The following is a 16443-nucleotide window of genomic DNA, read 5'->3' on the forward strand; positions in this document are numbered from 1 at the left end:
CCATCTTCTTTGAAATCTTATGAAACAATAGATTTTGCTATAGTCCTATCTTTTAATATCAGTCAGTGTCTTTGTTTTCATTATTGATCTCTTTTTCAAGAGTGCTTCTTTTAAACAGTGCATTCCTGGATTCTGCATTGTTCATATTCATAGTTATGATTGTTAATCCTGCGATTCTCTCAATTTCTTTCCTTTTTGCAAAGAAAGAGGATGGTTAGAGAGATGTGTGCTTAATAGTGATTTGTGTTTTAAGCAACTTGCTCCCTGAGTTTATTCTTCCTCTTAACCTCCACACTCTTTTCCCTGTTCCCACCAGATGTCTTTTGGAGGTTAATGTGTTTTTGTGACACCTTCTTGTGTATATGTTTGCATGTGTGTCTAACCTACTTTTGTCTAGTTCACGTGAAAAGGAAGTTCATGGGTGGACTGTAATCTTCTCTCTTGTTATTATGTGAGGTAATTTTATTTTACCTGCAGCCAAATATTTTGTTTCTTCACAAATATTTTGTTTTTTCCTGTCCTTTACATTTTTTTCTGTTAAGATCACCAACATAATAAAACTACTTTCAGACCTGGAAATTAAGGTTCTAAGAAGACATTTGTTTCCTTATATGTTATTTGAATGTAAATAGTCACTTCCAGGAGATCACTTATATTTACTTTTCTCTATTTATATTGACTACTGTGATTCCATTTCAGAGTATCAATTGAGATTTTTTTTTAATGAGGTATAACTAGAAATACCCTATTTCATTAGTGATCTAATTTTGAAATTTTTGTTTTTCCTTGTAAGATTATATCCATTTTTCTGGGTAAATTATTTTTGGTTGTAAGCCTTTTGATAATATGTATTTCAAGCACTCCTACATGTCAAACTTTATATGATCCTGACTGTGGATCTGTTGTATTTGAACTTGCTATTTCTAGATGCTTGAGGTAATTTCCCTTTGATAGGTTTTTCCAGGTCAGTTTTTTTTTAATAGTTTAATTGACATTTCTGATTTTTAGTCTTTTGACTATTCGATATTTCTTATATAATCTTTGATTTCCATTTAACTTAAGAGACTTTTCAATGTTGCTATTCGGTTGTTTTCAATTATATCTGACTCTTTGTGACCCCATTTGGAGTTTTGTTTTTTTTTTGTTTTGTTTTGTTTTTTTGACAAAGACTGATTTACTATTTCCTTCTTGCTCATTTTTCAGATGAGGAAACTGAGGGAAACAATGGGATTGATATCCCACCAGTAATAATCTATACCCTATTTTGTTGAGTTTTTTACATTTGCCTGGAAATCTCCCTATGTCCTTGCTTTTCCACCAAGTTGGTTCTTCAAACACCAAATTCCCTAGCTCAGGTTCAACACAAGGCTTCTTACTCCTTTCCCTCCTCATGTTATAATTTAGTCCACCAAAAACAAAAGAACCCAAACATTGATTTGTATTTAGGGAAGTTATCACCAGATTTTTTGTCCATAATTTTACTGATGTCTCTGATTGTTTCTGCCCCTAACTACTACATTCATTAACTCTTCTTGCATTTCTCTCGAATGGGCTGTTTAAAAAGCAAATAATCTCTTAAGTTACAGGGTTTTTTCCTGGAAATACTTCCAATGCCTATTATTGAATATCGGGGGGGGGGGGGGGGGGGGGGGCAGGGTTTTCATTTGTGATTAAGCTTAGGTTTGCATTACATGTCAGCTTTGGCTATATCTTTTCAGAATATATTATTCCATATTCTACTACATTTTCTGGTAGGTGCAAAATAATCTTGCATTTTGAATTTGCTTTCCTTTGTATTTGAAGGTGTTTTTTCGGGTCACTTAAAAAACTTTCTGAAATTAATTGTTCATTTTAACCACTGTATGTCTTGGAGTATGCAGCCTTGGTGGCTATTTTGGGTTTTTAAATTTTTTTTCCCCAGAAATTCTGGGCAGTTCTTTTGGGATGTTAAGATTTTTTGTCCTATCACGTTTTAGTTTTTCTGTGTATACTTTCTTAAAGATCAATCAATATGTTTTGTTTGTGAAAATTTCTCTTACTGCTTTTTGCTTCTCTTCATCTAAGTTGTCCTTCAGTTCTGTGTGTTTATATTTCCAACCTGTTCTCTTTTATTTGTTTGGTGAGGCTATGCCTTTGCAGATTGCAGTTTTTCTATCCTATTATTTTTGCCCTACTGGCATTAAGTTATGCTCTCATAATTCTCATTTCTCTTTTGTTTCACTCAAGAATAGTGTGTTGTGGTTCCATGCTTTTTTTGTACTCCACAGACTTGTCTGTCTCATCAATTTTTCTTTGTTTGGCAGTATTTATTTCTGGATCCAGAGGCCATATTTCCTCTTCTTACTATTTTCCCTGTTGATTTATCTGCTTATATATACACCCCACCCCCCACCCCCCCACCCCCCGTATTGGGTTTTCTCCTATTCACTTTCTGACTGTTGACCCTTCTAATGGTAGTTTCTTTGGAAGTTGAATTTCCAAGTTTTTCAGCCTTTTCTTAAATTCTTACTTAACTAGCCTCAGTAGTAACCAGTAGTGGTCAGAACTGGCTTTAGCTAGATTCTTCTCTAGCCTATGGATTCTCTCTGCTTCCCTCTATTTCCTCCCCACCAAATAGCCAATGTGTCCTGTCCTGGGCACGCTTGGAGCAGTTCAAAGAGCTGAGGTTATCTGCCCAGCACCATCAGGATTTCCATGCTGGTGCTTCACAGTTGTTCATTAGGCAAAATGGTAGGCTTTGATAGATTTCCGCAGGCTTTTGCTCCTAGACATCTGCTGCCCTCAGGCTTTCAGCCTGTCACTTCCCGAAGCTCTCTTCAGCCTGAAGCTGGGGTTTACACATCCCTGGAAAGAGGGAATGGATATAAGAATGTGGGGTTGAGTTTGTAGTAAGCTTTCCCTGGCCCTTCCTAAGGTCTGTCAGTAGAGCCTTCTTTCCAGTAGTGTGGGAGGTAAAAGAGATGGGTGCTGAGTAAGCTCGGTGTGCATTAGTTCATGATTTTGTTTGTTTTTAACCTTCTTTTGGATTTTGCATGCCCTAGACCAAAGTTCCTTACATTGTGGGTCCCAACTGGGTCTTATAACTGAATGTGGCAAAGATAAAAGGTTTCTGAATGTAATAACCAAAAATAAAATCAGAATCAAATATGTAATAAATCCAAGGTGTTTCTAGCAGCACTTGGCCATCTTGCATCACATAACTTCATTGCAATTTTGGTTCTGAACATTCAACATACGCACTTTGAACTGTGCATGCATGGACACTGCCAGAAAGAACACAGCTCAGATTCAAAACGGGGTTATTTCTTGGGTGAAAAAGGGCCCCAAGTAGAAAAAGTTTAAGAGGCCCTGTCCTAAACCATAGAGATAGCTGAAGTGGCTTTATCTTTGGCATGTAATTTTTCCCTTGTTGATTTTTTTTTTTAATTATCTCTTGTTGGTTTTTCTTTTGAATTAAATATTATACTTAATCTTATTGGTTCTCTTTAATTTTTTATATTTTCAACAGTTTTCAGATGATGATAAAGAAAAGGAAGATGTGCCTCTTCAAAGTTCTGCATCTGGTAAATCTAAAAAGAAGAAAAAGAAAAAGAAGAAGCAAGGTGAAGAGACTAACACTCCTACACAGGTATAACATAATGATGTGTTTTGATTCTTGTGTAAATTGGATTTAAGTGAGGCAGAGTTTGCACCAAGTCCTAGGCCTCACTCTTAATCTTCCAGAGTCATCCCTGTACAATTCTAGAACAGACAACTGGTGAGACTCAGGAGGCAGGGGATGTATTATACTGGTGTTTTTGATGTCTGAGCAAGCTCTAAGCCCAAGCACCTGCTTCATCTGCCTTCATGATTGTTGGAGCAAATTGTTCTCATCCACCCATTCCACCAAGGGAAGGCTTCATGTGCTTGGGGTAGACAGCCCCATTATTTGCTTTGGGTTTTGAGACCCTTACCCTCACCCAAAGTAGCCCATTTGCTGAAGGGTGTGGCAACTGTGAATGCTACAGCTTTTGGAGTCACAGGTTAGGTGGATCAGGAGGCACCAAAGGTAGAAAGGAGCCCTCACCCTAGAGGTGCTGGTCTTCCCTGGACACACCCTACATCCCATAACCAGGGTGTGGGATTTCCTACTTAGCCTCTGACTTATAACATGAAATGATAGCCCAGAGCTGATTAGCACAGTAGGATAGAGGCCTGACCATCATTTAGGAAGATCTGAATGACCTCGAGCAAGTCACATATTAAAAAGTGTTGATAAGATTTAAGCATTTGCTTTATTTGTTTTATTAAAGTTGTTCTTATTAGTTGACATCTGATTTGATAGAGGATATAAAATTAAAGTGCTGAACTAAGGATTCAAAAAGCAAGTGTTTTAAGTTGGCAGCTCACCATCTCAGACTTTACAGGGTAGTCACATATCTTAAGATATTGGGCATTGCTTTCTGATCCAGCTAATTTTTTATTTTAGATAACACAAATTCACAGAGCAAAAATAAAATTGCCCTCTCCTTCCTTTAGTCTTTTTGCCTTGTAATTACCATTGACCTCAATAGTTATTTCCTCTCTTTAAAAAAAAAAAAAAAGTTTAATTCCTCAAAACATTGTTGGTATGGTATTCATCTCTATATAGCATTATAACTATTTCTTTTAATTAGTAGATGTAAGTAACTTAGAAGTAAAAGAAAAGTTTGGAAAAGCAAAATGGCAAACTATATTACCTCCTTTGGGTTTGTTTTCTTGCTGTGGTGTTTTTTGTTCATATCTACACTTAAGTATTTTTAAGCACATACAATTTATTGCCAGTATCAGAGCCAACCATCTGTTATTGTTTGTAAATATATTGTTTTTGACAAACAAGTAATTAAATGTATACATACACTGGAAAAGCAGCATAAGGTAGTAAATAAGGAACTAACTTTGGAATCAGAAAGATCAGGGTATTCATGATGCTGTACTGAGTATCCTGGGTACTCCAAAACTGAGTTGTACTATTTGTATTGATTAAGGAAACTTCACCATTTTATTGCCTATATCAGCGAACTAACAATTCTCTTTAATTCTCTCTTCTCATCCATCTACTACTTCAAGTACTCATCCATCTACTACTTCAAGTACTCTATGCATTGGAACAATTTAGTATAAGGTGATTATAATGAAAATTTTATGAGACTTCAAAGTAGTCACAAAATATAATTTTGCCAGTAATAAAAAAGCAAAGATTAGTACTTAGGATAGTATAATTAATTAGGGCCTTGGACTGAATGAAATATCAAATATAAAACTTGATATTTCAATTTCATTTCCATTTAATAGTTTTGGAAAGCATTTATTTTTAGGTCATACCTCTAACAATCTTAATTGTCTAGAACAGCTAAAATGGTGTAAGAGGAAGTGAATTACTGTGTATAAACTTATAGATTAACTTTTCCCTAAAGCAGCAATTATCTGCTAACCTGTGAATGGTAAACTTCAGGCAGCCTGGTGCCACACTGGTTAGTACACTGGGCCTGGGATTAAAATGACTTAAGTTCAAACTCATACTCAAAAGCTTCCTAGGCAAGCCACTTATCTCTGCCTCAGTTTCTTTATTTGTAAAGACAGGGTAATAATAGTACCCATGCCCCATGTTGGTTGTCAGAATTAAATGTGTACGGCACTTTGTAAACCTTAAAGTGATATATCAAGACCAATTATTTTAGTATTAATAATCTTATTAATACTATCAACATTCCATTTAAACCATTTGGACATTTTTCCTCTACAGGATACAGAAGAATTAGAGAAAGAGTTTAGAGAAGATTTCCCAATGGACACCTCTAAAATCCATACAAAACAGAAAAAAGCTCTTTCTTTGAAGACCATGAGCACTAGTGATCCACCTGAAGTACTCATCAAAAGTAGCCAGGTAATTTTCTGTTATTTATGAACCAGAGCCTTGAACATAGAACAGCTGAAGTAAGAAATGAGCTGTAGTGGCTCAGGGAATCATATTCCCAACCTCTGTAAGAATGCAAATGTTTGGTTAGCATGGCCAACAAATATATCACTTATTATCTGGCTAGTAATTTATTTTCATTTATATATTTATTTGTTTTTGAGGGAAGCATCATATTTTAAATTAGGATTTAGAGACATAAATGTTATGGAAGGTACTGATAATTAGCTAGTGGTTTTGTGAGAAGGTAGGAGCAAAAGGGGCATTTCAATAGTACTTGGGCCATATGTGGTTCTTTACATATATATGTCCAGTCTTTGTTAGTTAGACTTTTGGTTTCTATCAGCACCCACTAATGGTTTTTTATTTAAATTTTGTTGGACAAATCTTTTTTTCTTTTTCTTCCTTTTTTTTTTTTTAAATGATGACTTTAAATGTTTTTCTTCTTGTATAAATAACTAAGGGAGAACCTTAGAGGGACAGTGCTCTTTCAAAGTAAAGACTGATTTAAAACTAATAAAAAAACAGCAGAGATAAATTGTTTTTTTTCTTTCTGAATCCTACATGTATATTTTGAATTAGAAGGAAGTAATTCCAGCATTGGTAGTTGCATCATTACATAAGGTTATTTAGCATTTGTTACCTAAGATATACCAGTATTTTAAATTAGCAACTCATTGTCAAAACCAGTACTGTTATTTTTTTTTTTAAATATATCAAAGTAATCCATTCTTGTTTACTTAATATCACTTGAGTTCATTTAAATTCCTTATATCTTTATGGGATGTTTTCATACAAGTCTTAGATTGACTCCCAGATATTTTGTGTGTTTTGTTATAATTTTGAATGGATGACTACATTATTGATGTATAGAAATGTTTCATGAGTTTTATTTTCTATCTTGCTATTTGACTGAAACATATGGGATTTCCTGTTTTCTATACAAACACCATACTATAAACGAATAGGAATGGTATTTTTCCTCTTCTTTGCCTATGTTTATGCCTTTCATTTTTTTTCTCTTAGAATCCTGTCAGATGTTAGCAGAAAAGGGTAACAGATAATGCTACTCCTTTAACTTCACCCCTGGTTGACATCTCCACAGAGCAACCAAGCAAATCAAGTTCCTTTCTTGCTTATCAAGTCCCCATGTATGAAGGAAGGATGGTAGAGCTCATAATCTCTTTGCTTTGCCTGCTGGGCACAATGCCAGACTGCATACATAGTCCAGAGTCAGGATTTTCCTTCATTGAGTTTTGCATATGATTGTAAACTTGCTAAAGAGCTAGAGCCAAAACAGCCTATCTTTGTAGGTGGTTTTTCTCAGTCAGTAAATTACAAGAACTGCTATCACAGACCAGATATCTTCTCCTCCCCTTCCACCCAAAACACATGATTAGAAGTAAAAAGCTGGAAAAGAATGGAAGGAGTTAAAGAAAGAATGTGCTTGTAGTAGCAGACTTACTGTGGTTGCAAAGATCAGGAAATAATACTGTCCATTGTTTGGAAATTGAGTATTCTTAAGAAATGATGAATTGGAAGAAGGTAGGGAAATGGGAATATTTCTGTGAACACATGTAGAATGAAATAAAAACCAAGAGACATTATACATAATATTATCAACAAAATTATTTATTATTAAAAAGTAATATAAAAAACTCCACTGAAAACTAAGTTGAACTGTTAACTGCAATAACTGATCTTGTTCTCTAAGAACGAGACATTGAAAGACATCTTACTCTTTTCACTTAAGAGGTCAGAGATATAAGTACACTGTGCAATGCTTTGACCCAAGCACAGAAAGGAGGTTTTGATGAACTATTTTGCTTTGTTAAAATAAGGGAGGGACATTTAAATCTGGAAGTAACTGTATTAAAACCAGGCATATTAATGTAGCTGTGAATTAATTGCCAGTTTGTACCTATGCAACAGTGTGCCCATGGGAGAGGAATGTTAAAGTGTACATTAAATCCAATATATGTAAACATATTTATACATTTATTTTGTTGCACAAGAAAAATCAGATCTAGAATGAAAGAAAAAAGCTGAGAAGGAAAACAAAAATGCAAGCAAATATCAACAGAAAGAGTGGAAATACTATGTTGTGGTCCACACTCATTTCCCATGGTTCTCTCTGGGTGTAGCTGATTCTCTTCTTTACTGAACAGTTGGAACTGGTTTGAATCATCTCATTGTTGAAGAGAGCCACATCTATCAGAGTTGATCATCATATAATCTTGTTGCCATGTATAATGCTGTCCTGGTTCTGTTTATTTCACTTAGAATCAGTTCATGCAAGTCTCTGCAGGCCTCTCTGAAATCATCCTGTTGGTCATTTCTTACAGAACAATAATATTTCATAACATTCATATACCACAATTTATTCAGCCATTCTACCATTGATGAGCATCCATTCAATTTCCAGTTTCTAGCTACTAAAAAAAGGGCTGCCACAAACATTTTTGCACATGTGTATCCATCCCTTTCCCTTCTTTAAGATCTCTTTGGGATATAAGCCCAGTAGTAATACTGCTAAATCCTATATAAATTAACCAAGTTAAAAATAATGAAAATTAAGGGAAATTTCTGTTCTTGTTTAAACCAGTCATGTTTGAATGTCATAAACACCTTCCTTAAAGTTAAATTTCAGCCTATTGGATCTTTGAATAAGAACTAATTTTTATTTATGTCACTTAAAGGACAAGATGTTTGCTTCATGTTTGCACAATTACTGCATCTTTTTTAAGATCAGTTGCCAGTATGCATTTCTAAGAAAGTCCTCTGAACAAAATTGAGTGTTTAATATTGTATTACATAAGAGATCTTTTTTTTTTAACTTTGTATTTCAAAATAGCCTGTTAAGACTCTTCCACTTGCTGTTTCTACCGAGCCATCTGTAATTTTATCACAAAATGAATCTGACAAGATCACTTCCCAAGTGCCCCAGACGCTACAAGAGACAGCTGTTTCCAAGCCTAATCTTAAACAGAATAGTGTGCCTCCTTCCCAGAGTAAGTAACAACCTTAATGAAGCAGGGGGGCAAGGGAACAATAATGAGCCTTTGGAGGTGCAGATTATACAGCTCCTTTGTACTGCCAGGACTTCAATAATTTTTACAAGTGTTTGCTGTTTTGGGAACTAAGTAGGAAGGGTTAGATTGTCAATCAGATTAAAAACACATCAACAGTCGCTTATACTTTGGTCATAATTTTAGTAGACAAGAATTGACCAGTTTCTATGAGCTCCTTATTGGGAACCCTGGTGCCATTTGAGTCAATAAGTTGTATCTCATTTTGGTCTTTTAGACATAAGAATAGGAACTCAGAGCCAAACTTCAAGTCTTAACTAAATCTAACCAGAAGTCTTCTCTTCCTTGTAATAGAATCCAGATGCCTTTTTAATTCCCAAGAGTACCAAATTTCCATATATAGTAACATGTGCCAACGTGTGACTATCCTAATTGCATACCAGCTTCTATTGTGACTTTGTGAATGCCATATAGTGAATGAACTTACTCTCATAGAGGAGTGAAAGCTGCTTCACTCCTATCAGAATTGCATTGTATATATAATGATCATCTACATAAATTTTATATGTATAATCATTTCCCTTTTTATATGTCAGGTAAATATTTGTAAGAGTTACATTTGCAAAAATGAAATTATTATAAATATTAGTAATTTTTTCATATTTCATTGCATGAGTAAATATTGTTTCACTATTCTTTAAAATCTAATCTAATCTTTAAAATCTAAAAATAATCACTATTCTTTAAAAAACTGCATCTCATTTTAATATTCGGTTCAAAATATTCGTAAGAACCTGGTATTAAAAGAATCCTTGAGTGAATGCCCAGTAGCCCAAAAAGGTAGATGATTATTTGGGGCAATTCTTGGTTAAAACAGATGTCAGGGTAAGACTATTAAAGTAAGATTCATAGAGATGAACATTTGTTAAATTTTTTTTTGCATGTTTATGAACAGGTAGATATGCACAATGTTCTTAGTTCAGCAAATAATGAATTCTCCAAAATGGTTTCAGTATCAGAATTAACACTGCTTATTTCTCCTGGGCTAGAACCAGTTACTATACTTTTTCTTTTAAAAAACCAACTACAAAAATCTTTTTAATAGCAAAAACATATAGTAGAGAGAATGGGATATTGCAAACAGCATCTAAAACATTGAATATGGATTTAGTAAAATTGTCACAAAAGAAAATTATTTTTAAAATGGTTTAATTGCAATTTTTTTTCTTGTTGTAACTTGTAATGTATGGAGAGGTACCTTTTCTAAGCTTTTTTTTTTTTTTATGTTTTGCTCCTCTTTTAGCCAAGTCTGAAGCTAGCTGGGAATCTCCCAAACAAGTAAAAAAGAAGAAAAAAGCTAGACGAGAAACGTGAATGTTTTATCCTGAATTGGACATGTGTTGTGCAGACACTGTCTTGAAGATTATGCTGTTTATGCAATAATTTGTGAACATGTACAGAATTTTATATAAATTTCAACTGATTTTTAAAGACAAAACTGCTGTGAATGCAACCATCATTAAAATGGAATCAAAGGAAAGTTAATTTGCGAAATTAAGAGTTCAACAGAACATGCAACATTGCTGGAAGATGCTTAGGAGTCTCTTTTTCAATTTTATGAACTGTGTTAATTTAAGAATAGATCTCCTGGTTTTACAACAGTGCCCTGTTTACAACAGATTGTGTTCTGTCTCATCTGCAGCCGAGAACCTAGAGGAGTATTTAGAGAAAGGGTTGACTATAAAATAGTGGGTATTTCTTGCATCTTTGATTCAGATTGTCTGCCATTTGAATTTGCTTCATATGTAAATCAAAGTGCTTTGATTAATTGCATAATCTTCCACGTTTTGCATATTTTTGGTAGCAGTGTGTGTATTAACGGAGATACAAGTGCAAGTACAAAATCATTTATTGTCATTTATTTAGCTGAACCTTTATGGTTTAGTTGACAGTTAAAGAAAAATGCTTTCAATTAAAAGATCAGAAATGCAATTGACACTTGAGTATGGTTCATGAAGTTATTTTTGATAGTCTTAAATTACTTGAATTCTTCAAAGTGCAGTATATTTTTAATTATATTACAAAAACTCAACTATGTGTATATGGTCTTGTTTCTGTTGTTTCCTTTTAAAAGTTCATGCTCATGTTTAATTGCTCATTTTAAATGATGTGAATTCTTTTAGTCAAACTCTATAATTCACCTTTTCCCTTTCCCAAGCAAATATTTTTACCAGCTTCAACTTTTCTCTCTCGCGCTCTCTCTCTCACTCTCTCTCTTTCTCTCTCTCTCTCTCTCTCTCTCTTTTTGCTGAAATGTCTTTTGACTTTAAAATTTAAATCATTCACACACTAGTTATACAAGACATCAAAGTTTTGGTGGAGAATGGAAGACTAAAATCAGACAGCTTTAATTGACATTGTCAAGAACTCCAGTTATCAGGAATACATTTTTTTACTGCCTTAACCTGTAGTGTGTAGAATATGCATCTAAATTTCTTGAGGGGGGATTAGTGTTTTTATAAGAATTTTCATGTAAGTATTGCAGTTGTAGTTAAATAAGGAACATTTCCCACTTGAAACTGTATTGATTTAAATGATGTGTGAAATGTTTCATTTTCAGGCACTGTGTAATTATATTGTAATGAAAGGGCAGGTATCTTTGTATCTATAAATAGTGCATGCTCAGCCATGTACACTGTAAATAGCCTTTACCAAATGTGTTTGACAAGGACCATAATTAACATCCCTTAGTGAATTGTGATCAAGAAAAAAAAAAAAAGCCATGAATTATTTGATGCAATTGGCTTTAGTTGTTTTTACGTGCTCAGAGAAATTGTTTGTAACAGCTGTAACCAATGGTACTGATCCAACCACCCAATATTGTCTTATTTTACTTGACAGCAGTTTGGTAGTATTAACTTACAAATGCTAGAAGGGGTAGAGAAACAAAATTACTTTAGTTTTTGCTGAAGATTGGCCTTTATCAATGAACTGCTTTCCTAATAGTGATTGCTTACTTTTATACAGGTGTTAACATCTGTTTCAGGAACATGGCAGTATGTTTACATGTTCAAAGTTTTGTTTAATTCAGTGACACTTCTAAGTTGATTGTTTAAATAAATTGAGCAAATGATAGCTTTGTTTTGTTTTATTTTGCTTTATGAGAGTAAATAATAGCTAATATGATGCTGGATTTTTTTATTATTATTTTCTTTGGCTAATTTTAAATTTAATATTTCCTCAGAGACTCAAGGACCCTGGTTTATCTGCCAGAACTTCTTATAGTTCTTTCCCCGGGAGGAAGAAGGGAAAAGAAAAAGAATCTCTGTAATTAAGAAATGTGCCAAAAGGTCTTCATTTAAAAGAATATCTTGGTTGTCAGTTATTGAAATGTAAACGATTCATTTCTGGTAATAATATGTTATTCTTTTAGGCACTCATCTGATGGATTTTATTTAATAGTCTAATTAGTTCTGTGTTTGTATGTAGATACTACAGAGCAATATTTAAGTCCTTTGTTTATTTTCTTAATTAAAAATATGTTAATACAGCGTGAAATGTTTTGATAAAATCTAAATTTTTTACTCAATACTTCCATTTGGTTTCATTATCGTTTCATGGTTTTGAAGTTTTTGTGTAAATTTAGTATCTACATAGAACTGCTTTTCAAAGAGACTTAAAGAATGCTGTCATGTAAGATGTTTTGCTTGTTATCAATAAAACATCCTCCTTTTTCCCTTTTCTTTTTTTAAAAAACAAAACATTTCTCAAAAAATTATTTTCACCCAGGAAAATTCTTCACATTATAAATTTTAACATAGTCTTGGTAACATTTATTGCATCTTCTACCAGATATATTTCTTTGCTTTTATTGATGAGAATGTAAGTTATAAGTATGTGCTTCCTCTCCTGGCCATTTTTTAATTCAGGATCCTTTCAGCATTAAAAGTGTTTAAGTACAATATCTTACAGACAATAGAATAGTTCTTGAATAGGGATTGAATGGATGAAAGTGATGGTATTTAGGAAGATTCATCTGGCAGTACTAAAGTTGATCAGATCATGCTTGACTTACCCACACAGACTTATGGATAAGGCTTTCTTCAAGATATGTTAGTCAAGAAAGAAAGTAGCTGAGACCATAAACTTATGACCTACCAATTACTGATCAAACTTCAGGTCTGGTGTATGTAACATATTTAAATTCTTTGAGTTGCTGGCCCTTCTATATAAGGCCCCACCACCCCATAAAGGATAGAATGTGCTTATGTGAGACAAGTTACAGTTCCCATGCACCCTTTGGGAAACTTCACCATATCATACAACAGCATACCTGAATGTTGTCAAGCATTGTAGAGTACACACCATCAGTTGACTTTTTAAAGTTAAGAAAATCTTCAAAATAGAAGTTAACTTACAAAGTGGATACACTGGCTGCTGACAGGTGCCAGAAATCCCCTATTTCCTGCTCACACCAGCTACTGCTGACCAGCAGAGATCTCCTCAGCCCCCATTCCTGCCAGTTGGCTGCTGTTCAGAGTAGCAGGTGATGGGCAGCAGAAATGCCCCAGCTCCCAGTGGTAATAGACAGGCGCTGGGGAATTTCTGCCACCTGTCAGCTCTGCTTTCAGCGGCAGAAACTAGGAAAGCTAAGGAAAGCCTTCATGTCTGTCAGCTTTTGCTGAGAGCAACAGTGGGGTATGGACTTCATCCTCTATGGTAAGTATAGAATGAAACCTCAATTCTTATGCAGGAGGATTTAAATCAGCCTATGCACCAGATTAATTTGTGCCCCCACAGAGAGTCTTAAGCTTAAGTAAGTGTTCTTAGTATTAACTCTTAATCAGGACTCTTAAGGAAAGAGAGTTAGGTATGGTGTATATCTTTTCCTTCTCTTCCTTCCTAAAATGTCAACAAAAAGGAAGAAAATTTAATTTTTAAGTGAATTTACATATGGGTAAATTTTTTAATATGGAATGTTTAAGAAAATAGATATTTTTATCTGAATTTGAGACTTTTTTTTTTTAAACAACATAAAATAGGAAAAGGGAATATATCTACTGATGGACCTGAATTTTAGTTCAGAATATAATAAAAATACAGTTATCTTTTTGACAAGTTAATTGGCCCTTTTCATTCAGCATTCAGCATTCATCATGCTAACTTTTCAAGAACAGTGGTTATTCTTATAGACTATTCTCTTATCTTTCTGTCTTGTTTTATCTTTTGGTTTTATTGCTATGGTCTGTTTTCCCATTGTTCTGAGCAAGGTAGTTGACTCTCAAAACATTGAATGTCAGCTTAAGTAAATAAATGATAACCATTGTATTTTCCCCAATTAGAAGTTTCAAGGACTTACAGATCTCTTTGAAAATAAGTCTAGATAAAAATAAGTTAAAAAAACAAGCACTTGAAAGTCTCAAGCACCAGACTTCATTCAGAACAACATAGCATCCTGTATCATTAGAGAAGAAAGGTTTTCCTTTATGAACCTCTTTCAAGATAGATTATCATAAGAAAGAGGGATTTTCTCCTCTTTCTCTTATTTTCTTCAGTTTTCTCTTTTTCAATTATGTAATAATTATTAATGTAATCGTTTTTGTTAAACGGCAAGGGTATAAGAAATACATAGATATTAGAGCCATCTAGAAAATTGCTCAAAAGAGATCCCTAAAGTGTAACTTTAAGTTAATTTCAACCAACATATACATTCAGAACTCTTAACTTTCAAAAATAAGTTTACAAGTAATAGGTTCCCTGGGTTCATATTTGTTTAGGTTTTAAAAAAAAAAAAAAAAAAAAAAGGTGGATCAGTCCAGATTTACACAGCCAATATCGACAGTGATTGGTAGTCCTTAATCTTGATAATGGTAACTAAGAAGCACTGCCATATTTTAATCATTTAAGGAGCTGAAAATTTTCTGCTTAAATTTGAGTTAACCAAAAAATTTACTTCATCATGATTTTCCTCCCATGCTAATTAATCGTTTTTCATTCTTTTATCCTTGTTTCCCATACTAATTGAGAAGGTTTTCATCTGGAATAACTTTACCTGTTTTTTGTCCTGTCATTCTTGAAGCTTGCAATGAAGTACTTTATATCTCCACTCATTGTGTACTTTTAAAGTTGACTTTTTTTTTAATCCAAGTGTAAGAGTTATATTACTAGAAAACTTAATTCAGTTTTCTACTTAGACTTTTTTTTTCATTCTGACTGCAATCCAGTAAATAAGCTATTCTCAGCTTTATGTTACCTACCAGTGAGATAAGTAGATCTCACTGGTTTTTATACAGATTTTTAAAGTTAAGCTGCATGGAGCAAAATACAGATCTCCTGAACAACTGTAGACCTTCAATTGAAATCAAATTGCTGACTGTTCTCAGTTTAATCTTTCAGACATTTACAAATTTATCTGTCATCCTACATCTTTCCATTTTATCCATGAAAATTACACAATAGAATCAAATTCATTGATAAAACTATGATAAATTCTACACTCTTATCAAAAGAAATTAGATTAGTCTGAACATTTTTTCATAGCCATTGCTTCCCATTGTAGATATTTGCTAACCATTCTTTTATTGGGGATCTTTGCCAAGGATTGAAGTTAAGTTCGGTTGGCCTATACTTTGCAATCTCATTCACTTTTCTTCAAGAGAAAAAAAAAAAATGGGTCATTTGCTTTTCTGTAGACTTCCATTGGAACTTAGTTCGCCAACCAGTGATAAACCTGCCATTTTTTTTAGACATACCTGCAGCTCACTTGTTCCTAGTGACTAGAAGACTAAAGGCAGCTGTTTAATTATTACCATATAGCTATCTTGAGTATCAACTCATTGGACATTTTTTTATTTCTTCTTCCTAAGTGTGCAGATGATAGTCTTGATTGGAAAAAAAAAATTAGAGACTCAACTTTATATTGATTTTTAGGAAACTCCATCTACCAATGCATATCTGTATCTCTGAAATGTTTAGTCAGTTAGCCAGGCTTGAACTCATCTTCCTGTAGCTTGAGACTAGCATTTTCCACTTTACTGTTTTTAACAGAGGAAATGGTAACAATGCTATCTTATGTCAACAATTGTGAATATCCCATGTATCTGATTTTGAAAGTCACACCCATCTATCATTCCCTTCTTTTATCCCTCACCATGTCTGGTCATCTTGTCTTACCTTGACAAACTTCACCCAAGTCCTTTTTTTAATTCTCCTTATCAGGTTCTCTAAATTTCCCCTCCTTCAAATTAATCGCTAGCCTTCGTAATAATGTTAAAAAACCTTCCAAATCTTTGCAGTTTTCTAGTTCTACTGCTTCATTTTCTTCCCATTAAATCCATTTTATGTTTATTATGTTGTGTAGAACAACATAATAAATTTAAGACTACAATTATTTAATTTTAGGAATATTTAGAATTCACTTTTCTCATTTATAGATAAAGAAATTGAAGCACAAAGAATGCCTCCAGTGGTTTACCATTG

General features: G+C 33.7%; 1 protein-coding gene across 4 annotated transcripts in view; it reads left to right on the forward strand.

Moving 5' to 3' along the window:
- Window positions 1-12097, forward strand: part of MTDH (metadherin) — a 65620-nt gene extending 53523 nt beyond the window's left edge. For all 4 annotated transcript variants that reach the window (XM_012541729.3, XM_031947019.1, XM_031947018.1 and 1 more), the window contains 4 exons: window positions 3509-3628; window positions 5765-5905; window positions 8790-8946; window positions 10268-12097. In XM_012541729.3, the coding sequence (XP_012397183.3) occupies window positions 3509-3628; window positions 5765-5905; window positions 8790-8946; window positions 10268-10338 (489 nt within the window). In that variant the 3' untranslated portion in view covers window positions 10339-12097. The remainder of the gene's footprint in view (window positions 1-3508; window positions 3629-5764; window positions 5906-8789; window positions 8947-10267) is intronic.
- The last annotated feature ends 4346 nt before the right edge of the window (window positions 12098-16443 follow it).

The sequence above is a fragment of the Sarcophilus harrisii genome, chromosome 1 (genome assembly GCF_902635505.1).
Source record: "Sarcophilus harrisii chromosome 1, mSarHar1.11, whole genome shotgun sequence".
NCBI classification, from domain to species: Eukaryota; Metazoa; Chordata; class Mammalia; order Dasyuromorphia; family Dasyuridae; genus Sarcophilus; species Sarcophilus harrisii.